The sequence below is a fragment of the Engraulis encrasicolus genome, unplaced genomic scaffold (assembly GCF_034702125.1).
Source record: "Engraulis encrasicolus isolate BLACKSEA-1 unplaced genomic scaffold, IST_EnEncr_1.0 scaffold_49_np1212, whole genome shotgun sequence".
NCBI lineage: Eukaryota > Metazoa > Chordata > Actinopteri > Clupeiformes > Engraulidae > Engraulis > Engraulis encrasicolus.
The window spans coordinates 88758-108727 of NW_026945808.1; the positions used below are offsets into that span (position 1 = coordinate 88758).

Genomic DNA, 19970 nt, shown 5'->3' on the forward strand with positions numbered 1-19970 from the left:
AGAGTCCAATCTTCTGCACCATAAAGATTTATTTCCCAGTCTTTATCTGGCCAATAACACAGCAAGCATCTGACTTACAAGAAATCAGGCCACATACTGTAATGGGTGGTGTAAAACACACCCCTGGAGAAACACCCAGTTGAAGACTAGCATTCATCTGATTCATATTCTACTTCATGCTCAGACCTTTCTCAAACTCTTCTACACCTGGCCAGAAGAACCTTACCTCAAACCGTAAGTGGACATTTTTTTTCTTTGTAAAGTCACTAACATTTCACATTAGTACTGTAGAGACTATAGCCTAGTTGTTTACTGGTAGCCTATCCTGATATGTTGTGCCTGCATCCAGTTTGTATGTATGGAAAATCAAAAAAATGTGTTTTGAAAGTCAAATCAAGAATGAAATGTTATGAGAATATAAAATGCTGCATCAGTCTGGCTTGGACAACAGGTCAGGACATTGGTATGGGGACGCAGGTATCTGCAATGGCGTTTAGTTATAGACCTTTACAATTAAATGTAAAATGTATTTCTATACACAAAGCAGCACACATGTTTGTTTACCCTTTCTCTTTAAAAGAGTTAGATGTATTTTAGATATCTCTCTCTCTCTCTCTCTCTCTCTCTCTCTCTCTCTCTCTCTCTCTCTCTCTCTCTCTCTCTCTCTCTCTCTCTCTCTCTCTCTCTCTCTCTCTCTCTCTCTCTCTCTCTCTCTCTCTCTCTCTCTCTGGTACTATAATTAATTAAAAGTAAGAAGAATCCATTGCCTTTTGTATTTTATTTTACTTTCTTTGTTCGCACAGAATGTCCCGTGATGTAATTGTCAAATCAAATGATGTTAGAGCGTAAATGAAGTACAAACTGTATATTAAAAAAATCATTTTCTAAATGTAAATGTTCAAAAAGTGTTTTCCATTCGTTTTTTGGTCGCATGCACGTGACTGTAATCACTATGACGCTGTGTGCATATTAGAGCATGACATGGGAGTGGATTTTCACTCAGATTCCCAGAAAAAAAATCCCATCCCGCCCCATCCCGGACTGGAGTAAGAGAAACAAATCCCATCCCGTCCACTCCTGAAAAAGAATGTCTCCCAATCCTGCCCACTCCCACTCAAAATTTTGTCTCCCATTTATCTTTATTCCCGCTCCTGCCCGCTCCTGTTCATCTTTAAAACTTTGACTCCCATCCTGTGGGAATCCCGCAGGACCCGCGGGCCCCAATTGAATTCCCGAAAAATGTCATCCTCTAGTGCATAGAGGAAAGTTGTTTCTCTCTGCAGTACCACCCCACTGGTGTACTATGGGCTTACCAGGCCTATGACAAAATATTAAAGAAGATTTGACATTTTAAATTGATGAATCTTAACATGTTAGGCCTATGTAAATATTAGTATGAGTCTGTTTAAAATAAAACAAAACAAAACAAAACAAAAGAATAGCTTATTATTATTAATAATAGACTTTAATGTCATGCCAGCGTGGAATTTGTCTGAGATACTGTACATATGTGTAATGGGCAAAAAACATCTGCGTAAATAGACATACACGTAACACGTGTAACATGTTTGGACATTTGGTAGTTTTGCCAAGTTATTTTTAATATGGACTTTACTTTATTATATGTGTTAAATTCAGGGGGTCTTCCTGCCCTGTGAGAGTTTCCATTTCGATTCCTGATGCCACCTGAGAGGAGTGTATGACCAGAACCCTCCCTCCTCCCCTGTGACTAAGGTACCTTGGGCATATTTGTAGCTTCCCCACTGTGACTAAGGTACCCAGGGCATAGTAGCTCCCCCCTGTGACTAAGGTACCCTGAGCTTAGTAGCTCCCCCCTGTGGGTACCCTGAGCATAGTAGCTTCCCCCTGTGACTAAGGTACCCTGAGCTTAGTAGCTTCTTACCCCTGTGACTAAGGTACCTTGGGCATATTTGTAGCTTCCCCACTGTGACTAAGGTACCCAGGGCATAGTAGCTCCCCCCTGTGACTGAGGTACCCTGAACATAGTAGCTTCTTCCCCCTGTGACTAAGGTACCCGGAGTATAGTAGCTTCCCCTGTGACTAAGGTACCCTGAGCATAGTAGCTCCCCTCTGTGACAGAGGTACCCTGATGTCCCCACACACTGCTCTCCTGTCCATCTGTCAGACTGCCCTGTGGTTTACAAGTACATTCAATTTATTTGGTACCATTTTATTGCTGCCTTAAATATGGCTTCTGTTATGCATTGCAGACACAGATAAAAAGATAAGTTAAGATATACTCATATTCTACAAGATAGACAATTTCATGAAATAAGGTGGACTGTTTCTTAAGAGAAGTTTGTTGTTTATGAGCTGTGTGCTGTAGCGTGCTGTGTATTTCACTTTCTCTTGACTTTCACTTTCCGTCAATCCCTGCTAGGCAACAGGTGCAGCATTGTGCATGAAGAATGGCATCGTCTGCTGAGGATATCATAGAGACTGCTGCCCTGGGGAGGCCGTTTACTCTTGGGATGCTGTACGATTGCAGAAAGGATTTCCTTGTTCCAGGTGAGGGTTCAAGGATCAAACGGATATCAAACACATACATACAGAATTATAGAAAGCATAAGAGGTATTGTTGGGATCACAGTAAACATGTTAATTGGATAACCTTTTAACACTAACTTCGTAAAGCTGCCAAGGCAAGGCAGTCTTATTCACGTAGTAGTATACATTTCATACACATACTGTATACTTGTGCTGCCACTAAGCACATTATGAAGACAAAACGCAATAAATTACCATAGCTGTGCTGCTGACACCCAACGTGTCGTAATTAAAATGGGATGGGACCCAGATACATACTGGATATGTTTCAGCTGTATACACAACTATACTTCTAGGATCAATGAGGAAAGACCTCTAAACAAAGTGTGGTGAGGCAGTCTTTAGCTGCTATGCTGGAAAGCTTTGGAACCAGCTTCCAGACGATGCTAAAAAAATTGGCCCTACCATTTCAAAGCCAGATACAAGACGAAGCTGTTCTCAGATGCTTTCTCTTTGTAATCCAAATTATTGACCTTCGATTATAAATATTTTGAGGTCACAGAGAGACGAGGACTAGCCTGATTATCATCGACGTTCAAATCTCTTCGAGACTTGGTCTGACCAAGACCATAACAATTAACTAACTTTTCCCAAACGGCATGGTTGACCCGCCTCCCTTGGTTTTCTTATGGTTGTTTGCTTACTGACAAAGTGGGAGGAGTTCCCGTATTTTCGGGAACTCAGAAAGTACTTGCATTGCTCTTGACCCGTCACTAGGAGGGCACAGCCTGGATAGACGAGGACCACAATTGTGGCACGCTCAGACAGTTAATTAAAGGTTTCAGGGGGAAGGGAGTGTGTGTGTGTTCCAATGACTGAATGGCATCTCCTTTGGTAGTGTCGATGAGTCTGGCAGTGCGTCTTAATATGCGACCTTGCCTCCTCCACTTGCCTCCTCCACTTGCTTCTCGTCATGATGACATCACTGACAACAGCATTATATTTCAATATCTTGCAAAAGCTCAATTGTAGAGTCTTTTTCTCTTTTGCAATTGGGATGGTGAATGAAAAACAGTCCCTCAAAAGTTGTTGTGGCTAGGCTGACAGCTGGGAAACTTTATGGATTTCTCCATGGAGGAGGGGCTAGGAGGCGGGGCGAGGCCACAAGCACAAGTGGGGGAGGCAAGGTTGCATATTAAGACGAACTCTGGGGCTCACTAGCCATTGATCACTCTGCTCTGTTGTTGTGTACCCAGATATCCAGAGGGAGAGTCCCACTGTTTAATGATATCATTATCACAGCCTAGTCAGAAGAGAACCACAGTTGTGTCACGTTCAGACAGATTATTAAAGAGTTCAAGGGGAAGGATGTGTGTGTATGTGTATGTGTGTGTGTGTGTGTGTGTGTGTGTGTGTGTGTGTGTGTGTGTGTGTGTGTGTGTGTGAGCGTGCAAGTACAGGGCTACTGACAGCTTTGGCTGGGCCCGGGACAAAGACATCTGAAAGGGCCCCAAACCCAATACATACAATGTAATGAGGATCCAATTCTGGGCCCCTTCTCTCCTTGGGCCCAGGACAAGTGACCCCTTTGCCCTCCCTGTTGTCTTCCCTGTGCGTGTGTGTGTGTGTGTGTGTGTGTGGGGGGGGGGGGGGGTGGGTGCAAGTGGTTGAATGGCATGTCAGTTTAGTCAGTCTCAGGATTACTTGCTGGGTCTGGAAATCCTGGGTTGACACTTGGCACACAACAGCAGAGCAGAGGAACTGGGCAGATAGGAATTGAGGCAGCAGTAAAGACAAGGTCAAGGCAGCAGTAAAGACAAGGTCAAGGCAGCATTCAATGTCAAAAGGCAGAAGCAGTGTTGCCAGATTGGGCGGTTACCCGCCCAATTGGGCTACTTGGGATGGCTGTGTGCGGGTAAAAACGGGAAAAATTGGCCATTTGGCGTTTTTTTCCCCAACCGATTTGGGCCCATAGAAGTCAATGCAATTTGTTGAAATTGAACGGAGTTTAGCGCATTTTGAGAACCTTTTGGGCTTTGGGATTTGATCAGACACATCTGGCAACACTGGGCAGAGGGCTTTCAGGTTCAGGTTCACCAGAGCAGGAGGCCAGAGAGGTATCAAACAAATGTTCATTTCAGTTGCCATGTTCTAATGCTTTTATTTGTACATTTTATTTTTGTAAAGCAAATTGAACTGCATTTGTGTATGGAATACGATATACAAGTAAAATGGCTTTGCCTTGCCTTACACAGTTCAGTGTGTTTAACATCAATAACCAAAAACCGTAAGCTGATGAAATAAGAATAATGTAGTGCAAGGACAGTATAATGCCAACAAAAGTAATCAAATGTAGTCTTTGAAGTCATTGATCTCCTTAATAAAACTTTTAATTTCCAAACAGGTGTTACATTGTGGGATAATGAGGACCTGCGGCAGAATACTTGTCAAAAAAGACAACAAAACACAGAATTCAATATCACAGCATCAGACTCCATTGATGAGAAGTCAAATTCATTGAATGTATCTGGATCTCTGAAACTAAGTCTCCTGGGAGGACTAGTGAATGTGTCAGGATCAGCTAAATACTTCCAGGACACAAAGAAATCTCATAAACAACAGCGGCTCACTCTTCATTACAAAACAACAACAAGATATGAATCCCTAACAATGTCTCACCTGGGCCGAGGTAAGGTGTCCCATCCCAACGTGTTTGAAGATCGCACAGCCACACATGTTGTCACAGCCATCTTGTACGGGGCCAGTGCTTACTTCATGTTTGACAGAGAATCTTCCAACAACGAAGACAAGAAACATGTTGAAGGGGAAGCCAAACTGATGATGGATAAGCTGAAATTCATCAAAATAAGTGCAGAGGCATCTTTTGACATGGATGAAAGAGAGAAATCTGTCGTGGAAAAATTCAGTTGCACATTCCACGGAGATTTCCATCTTACCAGCAATCCATCATCATTTATCGAGGCTATGAATGTTTACAGACAACTGCCAAAGTTGCTTGGAGAGAATGGAGAGCATGCTTTTCCAGTCAGGGTGTGGATGTACCCTCTGGTGAAGCTGGACTCAACAGCTGCAAAACTACAAAGAGAAATCAGCAACAGCCTCATCACATACTCATCAGGAGTGATAGAGGACTTCAACGAGACAGAGATGAGATGCAATGACCTGCTGAAGGACACAGCAGCAACAACCTTCTCTGCCATGAAGGAGAAGCTTCAGACCTTCATGCAAAACTGCCGTCACTACAAGGTGGAGTTTGTGCAGAAGCTTGGGTCAGTGCTTCCTTCTATCCGAGGGGGTGTACAAGAGGAGAGAGACCTTGCAGACATCCTTAAAGCACATGAGAAATCTCCATTCAACAGCAAATACCTGGATCAGTGGCTTACCAAGAAAGAAAAGGAATCAGAAACAATAAATTCCTTCCTCAAGCAGCTAGAGAAACTGGGTGCAAAATTAGATGACAACTTGGATGGTTTGTTATCTGATTTAGACATCACAAATATTGTGAGCTTCACATTTACCTCCATAGACCAGCCTGATAGCAGCCTCGTGAAGCAATCACATTTCCTTTCTCCAGCCGGAATGATGAATGTATGTCCAGAGTCTGATACTCTACAGAACAGAAATACAGATTGGATCTCTGCTGATACAAGACAAAAGATGAGGAAACAGTTACAACTGTTTAAGCATTTGAAGGAGCAGTTGGACAGCAGTGATGACACCAAATTCATAGTGTCATCCAAACATGATGAGCGTTACCTTGGAGCCTTTATATTCATATATGAAGAGGGGAGTGATAAGCCTGTCCCCTTCATTCCTCCGTCAAAACCTGCCCCTCCAACCACCTCTGATGTATCATCTGACAGATTCACAGTTGGGGTATCAGACCCAGACTCTGCCACTGTAGAGTTCCAAGTAGAATTCAAAAGGAACCAGGAAGCAGAATGGACGTCTCACTCAGTGGAGAAGAAACAGAAGACAGTGACTCTGTCAGGACTGAAGCCAGACACTAAATATGAGATCAGAGTCACAGCTGTGGGTAAACTCTGCTATGCTGTTAGCAGTGATGTTGTCAGTGTTTTAACTGACATTAGCCCACCAACTAATATGGACATGAAGAAAGTGAAGGCAAACTCCATAGCCTTGGCCTGGAAGAGTCCATCTGACCAACAATGTCAGTATGTATGTATTGAGTACAGAATGAAACAGGAGACTGAATGGACATCTGACCCTGTAAAGGAGAACCAGGAGACAGTAACTCTGTCAGGACTGAGGCCAGACAATGAATATGAGATCAGAGTCACAGCTGTGGGTAAACAATGTGGTTCTGTCAGTAGTGATGTTGTCAGTTCTTCAACTGATATTAGCCCACCAACCAATTTGGAATTAAGTGAAAATAAGGCACACTCCATCATTTTAACCTGGAAGAATCCACCCGACCAACAGTATCAATCTCTACGTGTTGATTACAGTACGAAACCAGAGACTGAATGGACATCTCACTTTGTGCAGAAAAAACAGCAGACAGCAACCTTGCAGGGACTGAAACCAGACACTGAATATGAGATCAGAGTCACAGCTGTGGGTAAAGACTGTTCTGTGAGCAGTGATATTGTCAGTGGTTTGACTGATATTAGTCCACCAACCAATTTGGAAGTAAATGATATGAAGAGAGACTCCATCACCTTAAACTGGAGGAATGCACCTGACGAAGAGTACCAGTCTCTGTCTATTGAATACAGAATGGATGCTAAATGGACATCTCACTCTGTGATGAAGAACCAGGAGATAGTAACTCTGTCAGGCCTGGAGCCAGACACGGAGTATGAGATCAGATTCAGAGCTATGGGTAAAAAAGGCTGCTCTGTCAGCAGTGATATCGTTACTGCAGTAACCAAAGCCCTAAGCCCACCAAGTAATGTAGAAGTCAAGGAAGTGAAGGCAGACTCCATCACTGTGACATGGAAAAATCCGCCTGAGGAACAATTTCAATTTCTGTTTATTGAATACAGAATGAGACAGGAGACTGAATGGACATCTGACCCTGTGAAGAAGAACCAGGAGACAGTAACTCTGTCAGGACTGCAGCCAGGTACAAAGTATGAGATCAGAGTCACTGCTGTGAGTAAACAAGGCTATGCTGCGAGTAGTGATGTTGTTACTGCTGTAACCAAAGCCCTTAGCCCTCCAACTAATGTTAAAGTAACTCGATGTGGAGGCAAACTCCATCACCTTAACATGGACAAATCCAGAACATTATGAAGATCTTAAACAGTACATCATTGAGTATAAGGAGGAAAACAGCACTGACTGGCAGACAGAAGAAACCAAAACAGAAGTGTACACATTTACTCTGAGGAACCTGAAACTGTATAACGCCTACTCCATCAGGATGTGCACCGAGGCTGGTAGAGGAGTGAGCAAACCTGGTGAAGAGATAATGAGTAAAACCAAGAAACCAACAGGTCAGTTCAGTTTACTTCAAAAACATCTCTCATCACATTAAGCTATGCAAAGGGGATCTCATTGCCGTGAGATCGGGCACTCCACCCGTATGTGTCCAACCTGAGATTGCATTGAAATAAAAAATAATCAAATTAATGACAATAATATAAATATCAGGGCCTATTGAATAGTTTGTAATTAGTGTGACAAATTCAGCAAAGAATCACCATCAGTGTCTAACAACACCTAATTCACAGTATATTACAGTTGAGGACGATATTGTTAGAAATAGCCCCNCTCCTGAAATTAGACATCTCTCTTGATTTCTCAGTGAGAAGGACCATTATGAACCGTTTCTGTTATTCTGGAAATACAGAAACACACTGATGGAGATGATGTCCAATGAGATGAATTTGAATTTTTCCATTTTCACAATGAGTTTAAACAAAAAAGGGTAAAAATGGCAAGGACAAAATTATTAGCCCCCTTATCATTAATTGTTAGCTATGTTGGCACATGTCCTACCAGGTATTTTGGCCCGTTTTTCCATTGCAGATACTATAGTTAAGCTGGTCCATATTGCATGGATTTTGAGAATGGACATTCATTTTCTGCACTCCTCAAAGACTATCTAAAGGATTGATATCTGAACCACAACATGATCATGGTTTTAGTATCCTTGAAGAACATTTGAACAATTCTGGATGAAAGTTTTGGTTTATTATCTTATTGAAAGATCCAGTGAAGATCTTAGCTTCCTCTATGAGCATAATTTTGCATGGTCACCTTCCACATTCTATCATAATCTTCTGTTTTTATGGTGTGGTACACCCAAACAAGGTTTCCTGTGGCTGAGGCTGCCACAGAATGATGCTTCCACCACCGTATCTACTTGTGGAAACCATGTTATAGATGTTTAAAGCCTATCAATTTCTTCACCTGACAGAAGCAGAATTCATGCATCAAAGCAGGTGCTATTGAATCTCATCAGATGAAAGCAGAGACTTTCAAAACTCATATTTGACTTTCAAATGTTCATAGGCAAAGCTCAATAACACTCTGATATGCACCGCCTTTAGTAAAAGGGTTCTTCTGTGATGAGCCCAATATGATGACAATTCCTAACCACTGTCTTTCTTGAAATAAAAACTCCAGGTGAGGCCAGGTCAATAACAATCATCTAAGCAGGTGTCCAATGCGCCTGATGAGACTGAACAGTTTCCACAGTCACACATAGTGGTGGGGGCATCAAGTTTTTAGACTGTTATTCAGCCCCAGACACAGTTAGTCTGGATCTGGACTGCTGGGTCATCCAACAACATTGTAACCCAAAGTAAACATTTAAATTAGTTCAGAGGTTCTTCAAAGACACTAAAACCATGATACTGGAATGACCCGCTCAAAGTCCAGTCCTCAATCCCACTGACAGTCTGTGGCAAATGTCTATGCTCAGCATACATGCCATTTGGACCAGCTAGAACACTTTGCAGTGAAGAAATGGGCCAAAATCCCTAGTGGGACATGTGCCAACCTAGGTAACAACTGATCAAAGTACCTGTTGTCAGTTTTGGTTCATAAATGGCTTCATATTGACTATTAATGATCAGGGGGCTAATAATTTTGTCCTTGTCATTTTTGCCCTTTTTTGTTTAAACTCATTGTAACGATAGAAAAATGCAAATTCAAGTCATTGGACATTATCTCCATCAGTGTATTTGTGTCCAGAATAACAGAAACGGTTCATAATGGTCATTCTCACTGAGAAATCAAGAGAAATGTCTAATTTCAGGAGGGAGGCTAATAATATCGTCCTCAACTGTATATGTTCGTTTATTAATTCATGTTTGTATTTCACTCATCTAGGCATCATGGAAACCCAGAGTCTAACCCTGACAAAAGAAGTTCTCGAAGAACGCAAACGGCTGGAGGCAACAGTTGAGGGACTGCAGCCACTCATCAGACAGGGGTTGTCAAACATGGAGGAAATAACTGCCACAAAGGCTGCACTGGACCAACATAAGACCCAAATTAAGGAAAACAAGGACTTTGAGTATGAATTAAAGGTCCACAAATCTAAAACGATTAATATTCCACGCGGACATTTCATCACCTACTGTCATAGCTGTAACTACACCTGCCACTATCCCTGCAGTACACCAAAAGATGATGATAAACACAAGTGTGCTGCAATGCATAATGGATACTGCACAGTGTGTCCAGGAAAATGTGCATGGAGTGTTCATCACAACATGACCTACAGATGGGAGATTAAACGTGTGAAGGAGAAAAGGACATATCAGGATATCAAGGGGAAATATGAGGGAGAGAGGATGAGCACAGACACAGAGAAAATTGTGACACAGTTGCAAGTAGAGTATGATGAAGTGAAGGTGGAAGTTGGACGGACGATAAATACTGTGTCTAGATGCCTGACACGTCTGAATACAATTGCGCTTCGCCCAGATCCTTTGTCAACTCCGAACTACATTGACCTGATGATCCAGTCAGAGGAACAGGAGGCCAGTCCTGGATACAAGGAGCGAATAAGAGAGTTAAAGGAAGTCAGGAAAGGAGCTGCCATAGTGGAGAAAATGGCAGAGAAAGTCAGGCTCAGTGAGAAAGAGACATTAGCATTGCAAAGGATGAAATCAAACACCAAAGCAGCATTCAGTGACTTTTTGAGTCAATTTAAATGATGACCTAATGTGAATACTGTATGTGCATTATGTGAAGTACTCTTTCCCAGGCCAATTATGAAATATCTTCACTAGTGCAAATTTTAACATTTCAATAATATTATGGAATTATGCATTATGGAAAGTTTTATTTTCTTCTATTCATTTTCTAGATTTACAACAACTATTTGCATTGTTTTTTGTTGGTTTTGTTATGCTGTGTTTTGTGATGTTTATACAGTATCTGTTTCAATCTTGTCATTACAGAGTATAACTCTAGATTTGTTTTTCATCACTTCTAGTTTCCTAAAGTCTTGTAGAGTTATATGATCACACTGCAGTAGAAATGTGGATAAAAGTATGTTGGGGTTAGAGTTTTGCACTTCTTGCATGTTAACTGCCAAGGACGCAACTTCACGTACCACTATCCCTGCAGTAGAGCCAAAGATGATACACATCACTGTTATGCAATGAGAAATGGGTACTGATCAATGAAATGTCCATTTCAACATGACCCACAGATGGGAAGTTGAATGTGTAAGAGAGAGGAGGCAGTATCAGGAGCTGAAGTGTAAATATAAGGATGCAACATGAGAGATGATTGGTACAGACGAAATAGTACAGTAGCAGATTGGAAAAAGGAATATATCCAAATGGAGGAAGAGGTTTTAGAAATGATAGAAACTGTAACTAAACATGTTTAATACATCTCCAAGAGATTGCACTCCGTCCAGATTCCTTTTTATACTCCAGATTGACCTGCTGATAGAGTCAGAGAGACAGGAGATCAAGCCTGGATGGCATCAGAAAAGAGTTACAGGAAGTGAGACAAAATGCTAATTTACCTTAATGTAGAATGTGAAACGGGCCTTGGGATTCATTGAGCAAAACAATTGATAAAAAGGGGGATTCAGTATGTTATTAATTGGTTTAACAATTCAAACATTTAGAAAGATGACAGAATGATATGTTATGCCTGTGGTTATGATGTCTCCCATGTGCAGTAGTCCAAAGTAGGCCTACTCTTGTCCAAGCCGACATCAGTAGCAGTTTTAAGATTGTATTAATATGAAGAGACAATATTGCATGACAGTACACATTAGTATGAAGATTTTATTCTCTTATTCATTTATCAGATTTACAGCAGCTAGGCCTATTACTTGCATTTTATTTTGCTCGTTCTTTTGCATGTGATTACATTTTCAATCCTGAATGATTAGGCCTACTGTATATCAGCTTCCTGTCAAAAATCTCAAATTGTTAGATTTAGTCATTTTTTAATTTGCATGTTGTGTATGAATATGAGTTATACAATTATGATGCGTTATGATAACTAAATGATTATGTTTTAATTTTATTATCTAAGATTGACAGCATTGTTGATTCCATTACTATTGACAAAGTGTAAAGGTTAATATAATTTAACTGCTGAGGGTTGTCTGCACTAATGTCTGGACTATTTTAGTAGAAGAGACAGCAATCTTATACAGTTGTGCAATGCCTTTTAACTTTGTGTACATACTCTGTAGACACAGACAACTCCAGGTGTGAGGATTAATCTGCGCTCTTCCCTATTATGATTTGCTGAATTAATGTAATCATGTGATTTGTGTCAAATAAAAAGCTACTTGGTTTTATTTAACGGTTTTGGGTCAATCTCTGCTTGGTGTGTATGCTCTCATTTTGATACTTGCATCTAGGGTAGTAGTCAAGTCAAATCACGGAACTAGTCTAGTTCTAGACAAGTCAGATTCCAAATAAGTTGAAGTCCAAGACAGGACAGAGTCTTAGCCAAGTCCAATATGTAAAAGCCGTGTTTGTGCAAGACCAGTGTCCAAATCCAAGACAAGTCAGAGTCCAACTAATAGCGAGTCCAAGACAACTTCATAGGAAAAAACAGACTTCAATCCAGTCTCAAGTCTGAGTCAGGGGGTCGTTTCTCGACAGTGCCTTTGCTAACGACGTTAGCCATTTTGTTCGTTCTTAAGACCAACGTTGTAACCAAGGTCTTGAGTTGGTCTTAAGTTGTTCTTAAGTTGTTCTTAAGTTGGTCTTGCGTCTAAAGACCAACTGAAGACCAACTTAAGACCAACTTAAGACCAACTCAAGAGCAACTTACGACCAACTCAAGACCGACTTAAGACGGTTAGCAAAGGCAAGAATCGAGAAACGGAGCCCAGGGGTCCGTTTCTCGACAGTGCCTTTGCTAACGACTTTAGCCAACTTAAGACCAACGTTGTAACCAAGGTCTTGAGTTGGTCTTAAGTTGTTCTTAAGTTGTTCTTAAGTTATTCTTAAGTTGGTCTTGCGTCTAAAGACCAACTGAAGACCAACTTAAGACCAACTTAAGACCAACTCAAGAGCAACTTACGACCAACTCAAGACCCGGGGGGGGGGGGGGGGGGGGGGGGGGGGGGGGCAGGGGGGGGGCGGGGGGGGGGGGGTGGTAGGAAAATCATAGCAAAACAAAATAAATATCTCCATTCATTAAATAATTAGTTATTTAATGAATGGAGATATTTATTTTGTTTTGCTATGATTTGTAAAATAGACCATGCAAAATAAGCTATGTTCCCATGAGTTAAGAACTGCATTATAAAATAATATGTTGCATCTCTGAACATTACAATGTATGCATGGTAGTAGGACTGACATGGGAAGTGAATTTAACCAAAAGAAACATGCATGTCAACATATACTGTGACTACTGAAGCAGATCATGATCCTTCCTATTGGATTTTAAACATACAGTATATCTCAAAAGTGAATACACCCCTCACAGTTTTGCAGATTTTTGAGTATAATCTTTCATAGGAAAGCATTACAGAAATGTAACTTTGACACAATGATTAGTGACCTTTTAACAACATATTTAACCGCTTAAATTTCTTGTTCACTCAGAAAAAACAAAATACAGCCATTAATGTTTGAACATGTACTCACAAAAGTGAGTACACCCCAGATTAAAATCCGGTAGAGAAGGGGCTATGTTGGCTCGAATCGTCTCGAAATGAAACGAAATGAAAACGGAGGTCATCAGTGTGCGTTTCAACCTTTCTTTGCATTGAACTTTTACATTTTGAGTCTGCATCTGGCTTAAATAGATTTGTGTGAGATTTGAATGCAATCCTATGGAGAATATCATGATCTGCTTCAGTAGTCACAGTGCATGTTGACATGCATGTTTCTTTTAGGTGTATTTCAGATTGCCAATGTTGACAGCATTCGTGCATCCCCAAACCATGTCAGTCCCACTACCATGCTTGGCTTATGAGAGGATACACCTTTTTTGTAAAACTCACTTGTTTACCACCACACATGCTTGACACCATCTAAGGCAAATTTGTTTATCTTGGTCTCTTCAGATCACACGACATGGTTCCAGTGATCCATATCCTTGGTCTGTTCATCTCTCTTGAGACCAAGATAAACAAATTTGCTTCAGATGGTGTCAAGCATGTGTGGTGGTAAACAAGTGAGTTTTACAAAAAAGGTGTATCCTCTCATAAGCCAAGCATGGTAGTGGGACTGACATGGTTTGGGGATGCATGAATGCTGTCAACATTGGCAATCTGAAATACACCTAAAAGAAACATACATGTCAACATGCACTGTGACTACTGAAGCAGATCATGATATTCTCCATAGGATTGCATTCAAATCTCACACCAATCTATTTAAGCCAGATGCAGACTCAAAATTTAAAAGTTCAATGCAAAGAAAGGTTGAAACACACACTGATGACCTCCCTTTTCATTTCGTTTCATTTCGAGACGATTCGAGCCAACATAGCCCCTTCTCTACCGGATTTTAATCTGGGGTGTACTCACTTTTGTGAGTACATGTTCAAACATTAATGGCTGTATTTTGTTTTTTTCTGAGTGAACAAGAAATTTAAGCGGTTAAATATGTTGTTAAAAGGTCACTAATCATTGTGTCAAAGTTACATTTCTGTAATGCTTTCCTATGAAAAGATATACTCAAAAATCTGCAAAACTGTGAGGGGTGTATTCACTTTCGTGATATACTGTATGATGTACTGACTTTTGAGAGTTACATTTTAGACACTTACGGCTGCATTTTTAAACTATTTTTAAGTGAACAATAATTTGAAGTGATTATAAAAGCTATATACTGTTCATTCTGTCAAAGCAAAAGTTTATTAATGTTTTTCCATGAAAAGATATAAATCTGCAAAAATGCGAGGGGCGTACTCACTTCTGTGACATAGATACTTATCATGGAGATACAGGTCAGTCAAGGCATTGCCATAGAGCTTGAAAGTGACGTCACATCCTCCGATTTCATGGGACCTCACAGCTTTTTTTAATGGAAAATTTTAGCATGTAATCCAATGGCGCTATTAAAATGATATTTCGATCCCCTTTGAATTGTGCTTCACGTACTGTATGTTGTTTCTGATATTTTTGTGCAATTTTTCGTACCAAACACCAAACAATTTAGAAGAGTGTGTTTTATTTTATTTTTCATACAGACCGCCTCGGAACAAAATATGATATTTCTGCATGAATAATTTTATGGTCAGCTACGGTCCCATGAAATGCGGAACTAGGGGCCGGGACTTTCAAGCTCTATAGTCCTCTGAGTTCGTCCTGACGACGGTTGTCAGTAGTGGTGTGGATCGGCACTGCCCTCACGATCCGATTCGATCACGATTCGGGAGGTAGTAGATCCGATTCGATTTGATTCTATTAGATCCAATCCGATTCGATTCAATTCTACAATGCATTGCAATGCATTACATTTCTACTGAACGCAAAGCAAATGTTCAGCCATGATGAGGAAATACAAGTAGTCAGATACTGAGCAACAATTTATTGGCTGTTTTCTGTATCAGTCTGTATCAGTCTGGCAATGTGGTGGGCCGTTATCGGCGTTAACGTGCTGCGATAATGTGAGAGTCTTGTCGCGCGATAAAGAAAATATCGCACGTTAATCTATTCTCAAAATATAGGTTTGGAGTTTGGGTATGCACGTCACCATAGCGTTTAATTGACAGACGCTTTCAGACTGCGCTCCAGTCGTTTCTCCTCGCCACCTGTTGCTTCAGCAGACCTACTAAATATGACATGTTTGCATGCTGGAAACATTAATCCCTCTGCCGTGGTAGGTGTTGTTTGAGTGCTTTTTCATAAGTGGTAGACTAAAGAGACATTGTTTGAGGTGAAGCACAAAGAGACATTAGGCTATTGTGTGTGAGTAGGCTACCAGCCCGACATAGCCTACATTTCCTCACGCATTGCATGGAACACATAGCCTAAACAACTTCCAGAAATCTTGCCTGTGCCATAATTGTAAAACATTCCGTGTGATATGCATTTTGAAGATTGTCAAACTGAAACTGTCAATATCTACTCTCGCTGAATGTTTGTGTTGTAATCGCGCACATTTGCGACTCAGTGAGATATTCTCATGTCAAACGGTAGGTAATAGGTAATCCTCGCGGTTGTCGCGCTTGATTTTTTTTTGCAAACTGAATTCATTTCGAGTTGTAACTCCTCTGGCATTCTAACTCTGAGAACAACTGGCCGGTTTTGCCCAAATCGCCGTGTGCCAGTGCTGTAGGTTCTAGATAGCCAGTTGGCTGGCTCTGCTGAGGGCTGCTCATGGGACTGCTGCGCCTACTGCGCGCAGAGCTCCTCCTTCTCTTAAAGGAGCCGCTGCTCTTTTTTTGACTGTCAGTGGCAGATTCTCTCTCTCTCTCTCTCTCTCTCTCTCTCTCTCTCTCTCCATTAGAAATGCTGAATTATTGAGGTCATTTTGTTTAAATAGTAATGATAAATATAATTATTTTAAATAATAAATAATTTTGTATAAATGTAATGTTTGATAGATTTATCTCTATTTGCCTCTACAACTTATAGCGCTGTTCATTTTCAAATTTCTAGGCCTATCTTATGCTTCATGCTTGTGCTTGTGCTTGTGCATATGCTTTAAAACCAAGTATCAACATGACCATTTTTTGAAGATGAGATGCATTTTGGAAAAAAAAGATGATCTTTGGTCTAATGCGCGATCTGTTTTAAGAAACCCAAAGGTTTTTTCCGGGATTATTTCACTAGCGTGCCTATTCTGAATGAGCCATTTTGATATAGATTAATCTAGATTAATCTAGATTAATTTCATAATTACAGTGAGATTAATCTAGATTAAAAAAATTAATCTATGCCCACCCCTAGTTTTTATTTAATTTAACATTCATTTGCTCCCGAAATATCCATGGAAGTAATTGAAACTTAAAAAAATTGCCGGATTGATTCTGGAACTTGCCGGATCTGGATCTGGATCGTCCATGCCCCGGATCGATTCGGATCGCCGAATCGATCATTGTTGACACCACTACCAGGCAGTCAGATAGACTACATTCGTCTCGCATTGTCCTCTGCGGTTCAGAAGGACACCGGAGTCATGGCTGTGGGAGGTGTACAAGATTATGCCACATTATGTGATATTCAGGTATAGGCCTATGTGTCGAGAGGGACTGTGGTTGGTAATGCAACAGTGTTGCCGCGGATGTTGTCTAGCTGTTAGCCCGAAGTATTCGGCTAGTGTAGCTAGTTGCTTGTGCTTTGTGGTTAGCTTATTAGAACTAGCCCTTGAATGTGAGCTTCGCTGAGTTCAACCAGACAACTTGGCAGCAATAGGCAACCTCCGAGGCAAACACCTGTTAGCAACCACACTCCCTCTCGACACATACTACCTGAATATCACATCATGCAGCATAAACTATAGCATCTGCAGCCATGGACCCCCGGTGTCCTGCCGAACCGTCAAGAAGAGTGTGGGTCATGTGAATGTGTGACTTGACTTGACTTCATTTTGCTGCTCTTGGAACAATCTGCCCGACCACATCCAGAATAGGCTACCCCATTCACTGGCCATGTTTAAGCAACATCTCCCACATCTCTTCCTCCTGGAGGCTTATGGCTGCGTTCCACAAGCACATTCACTTGCACCAGAGATTTTAGGGAAGAACTTTGCTTGCGCTCACGCACTGACGTGCGCGCACACACACTTAGCTACACGATAGCCAACCCTGTGAAGCGACCTTGGGTGTTTTGAAAGGCGCTATATAAAACGAAAGTATTATTATTATTATTATTATTATTATTATTATTATTATTATTATTATTATTATTATTATTGACTTGGCTTCAGTCGACTGTCTCCCTCCCAGTCCCAGCCATTCTCACTGGTCTCAGCCATAAGTACACCGCCAGTGAATGTCACTTCTGCGGAGGACCGCCTTCTTCATATTTCTGACTTTTTTCTTGAAATTTTCGACTTAATATGTCAAAACTTTTGACTTTGCATCTCAAAACTTTCGACTTTATTTCTCGAAAGTTTCGACTTTTAAATTTTCGAATTTTTTCTCAAAACTTTTGACTTTATTTCTCAAACATTTTGACATTTTTCTCGAAAATTCTGAGTTCCTTTCTCAGAGATTTGCAAAATATTTATGTCCTATTGAGCCTAATGCTCTTCCGTATGCTACCCATTCACTAATGTTACCTTTTTCATGAATACTGACCACCACCATCAAATTCTAAGTATTCATTATGACTGGAAAAATTGCACTTTTCGTACATGAAAAGGAGGATCTTCTCCATGGTCCTCCATTTTAAAATTCCAAAAATAGCCATTTTTAGCTGCAAAAATGACTTCAGAAAATAATATTTACAAATTGGCCCCGCTGTAATGCATTGGCTGCATTATTCGCCAAAAAGGTTAAAATAAGCTAACTCCACAATGGCGCAGCATTTCTCGGAATGGCTCATCATTAGATACATATTGGGGCATGGGAAATCGATGGTGAAACTTTCGTTTTACGCCGGAACTATCCTTTAAAAATCACCACAAAGTATTTTCATGGACCATGGTGACACTACAAGTTCACATCCAAATTCATGCACTCCCACTCAGGGCAGGGTAAGAACACAGCAGGCAAGATTGTTAATTTACAGCACAGATGGAATGGACGGGCAGGTGTCACACATTCAAATAAACACACAGTTACATTCAAACACAGCAGAGGCACCGGTGGGCGTTCTGACGCCCCTCAGTACGGCTGCCAAGAATCCACTTCAGACACACGTGCTCGTAACCACACTCACCCTCACAGTACGGCAATTGGTCACACAATCACATAGTGAGAACAGTCACTACAAACGGAAGAGGACCCACCACCTGAAGGATGCTGTCCCCACCACCGGCACTCTGCTCCTGAGTATAAAATAAAGACAAAAGATAATTAATTATGGATCTCACACAAATACCACAACACACACACACACACACACACACACACACACACACACACACACACACACACACACACACACACACACACACTCAACACACGCACACAGTTTTGGGTCTCACACACACTCAACACACGCACACCCACAAACACACACATGCCACTGGGGGTCAACAGACCCAGAGCATTGGAGCAAAATAAACAAAACAATAAACAGCAACACGAGGCTCTACGGCAAGAAACCTCAACTCTATGATGTGTAACAGAAAATAACAGACAATTCAAAATAATAAAGGAAACAAAACTGGACAATGAGCAAAATGCCCTAAGCCATGGCGCCCAGCCTAGAGCTATTAATCAGTCACGGTACCCGCACTCACTCACGCACACACGCGCTCAATCACGCAAAATCCGAGGGCACAGAGATTGGATTTGGAATAAAGAGATTCACGGCAGTGGAGAGCGGAGATGCCACTGGATGCCACTGGCGTCAACGTAGCGGTAGTCAACAGCCAGGCAAAGCAGCAATCGTTCTATCCGACAAGTCACTTCCTTATGAGATAGTATCTAAAATGATACACAACAGTACTCTTAGTAAACAGTCAGCCCAGTAACTAAACCAAGCGACTCTAACTGAACCAACTGGGCACCTCAGTCATGGATGGAGGTGTAGGGAGAGGTAAGGGTGGGATTCGAACCTGCAACTCTGTGATCTTCAGTCCAACTCCCTAATCATTACACCAAGGTAGTAGTTATCCATGTTTTTTGTGTAACCACGAAATCCACAATTAATCACGGTCATTTACAATTTTCATGGTTTTTTAGTATGCTTTGTGACGATGGCCAGCGTGGACAAGTACATGTCCATTGTCCATGCCGTGAAGATGTACTCGAGGAAGAAGCCTTGGGTGGTACAGGCCAGCTGCCTGACCGTGTGGCTTGTCACTCTCATCCTCTCCATCCCCGACTGGCTCTACCTCACAGCTGATTACGATTACAGAAGAGGAATGGAAGAGGAAAGAATATGCATAGTGACTTTTTGA

At 41.3% G+C, this 19970-nt stretch overlaps 1 protein-coding gene across 1 annotated transcript; it reads left to right on the forward strand.

Moving 5' to 3' along the window:
• Positions 1-2405: 2405 nt before the first annotated feature.
• Positions 2406-19970, forward strand: LOC134444282 (verrucotoxin subunit beta-like). The gene is made up of 4 exons (XM_063193635.1): positions 2406-2529; positions 4913-6565; positions 10435-10584; positions 19753-19970. The coding sequence occupies exons 1-4, from the start codon at positions 2430-2432 to the stop codon at positions 19968-19970; spliced, it is 2121 nt and encodes a 706-aa protein (XP_063049705.1). The 5' UTR covers positions 2406-2429.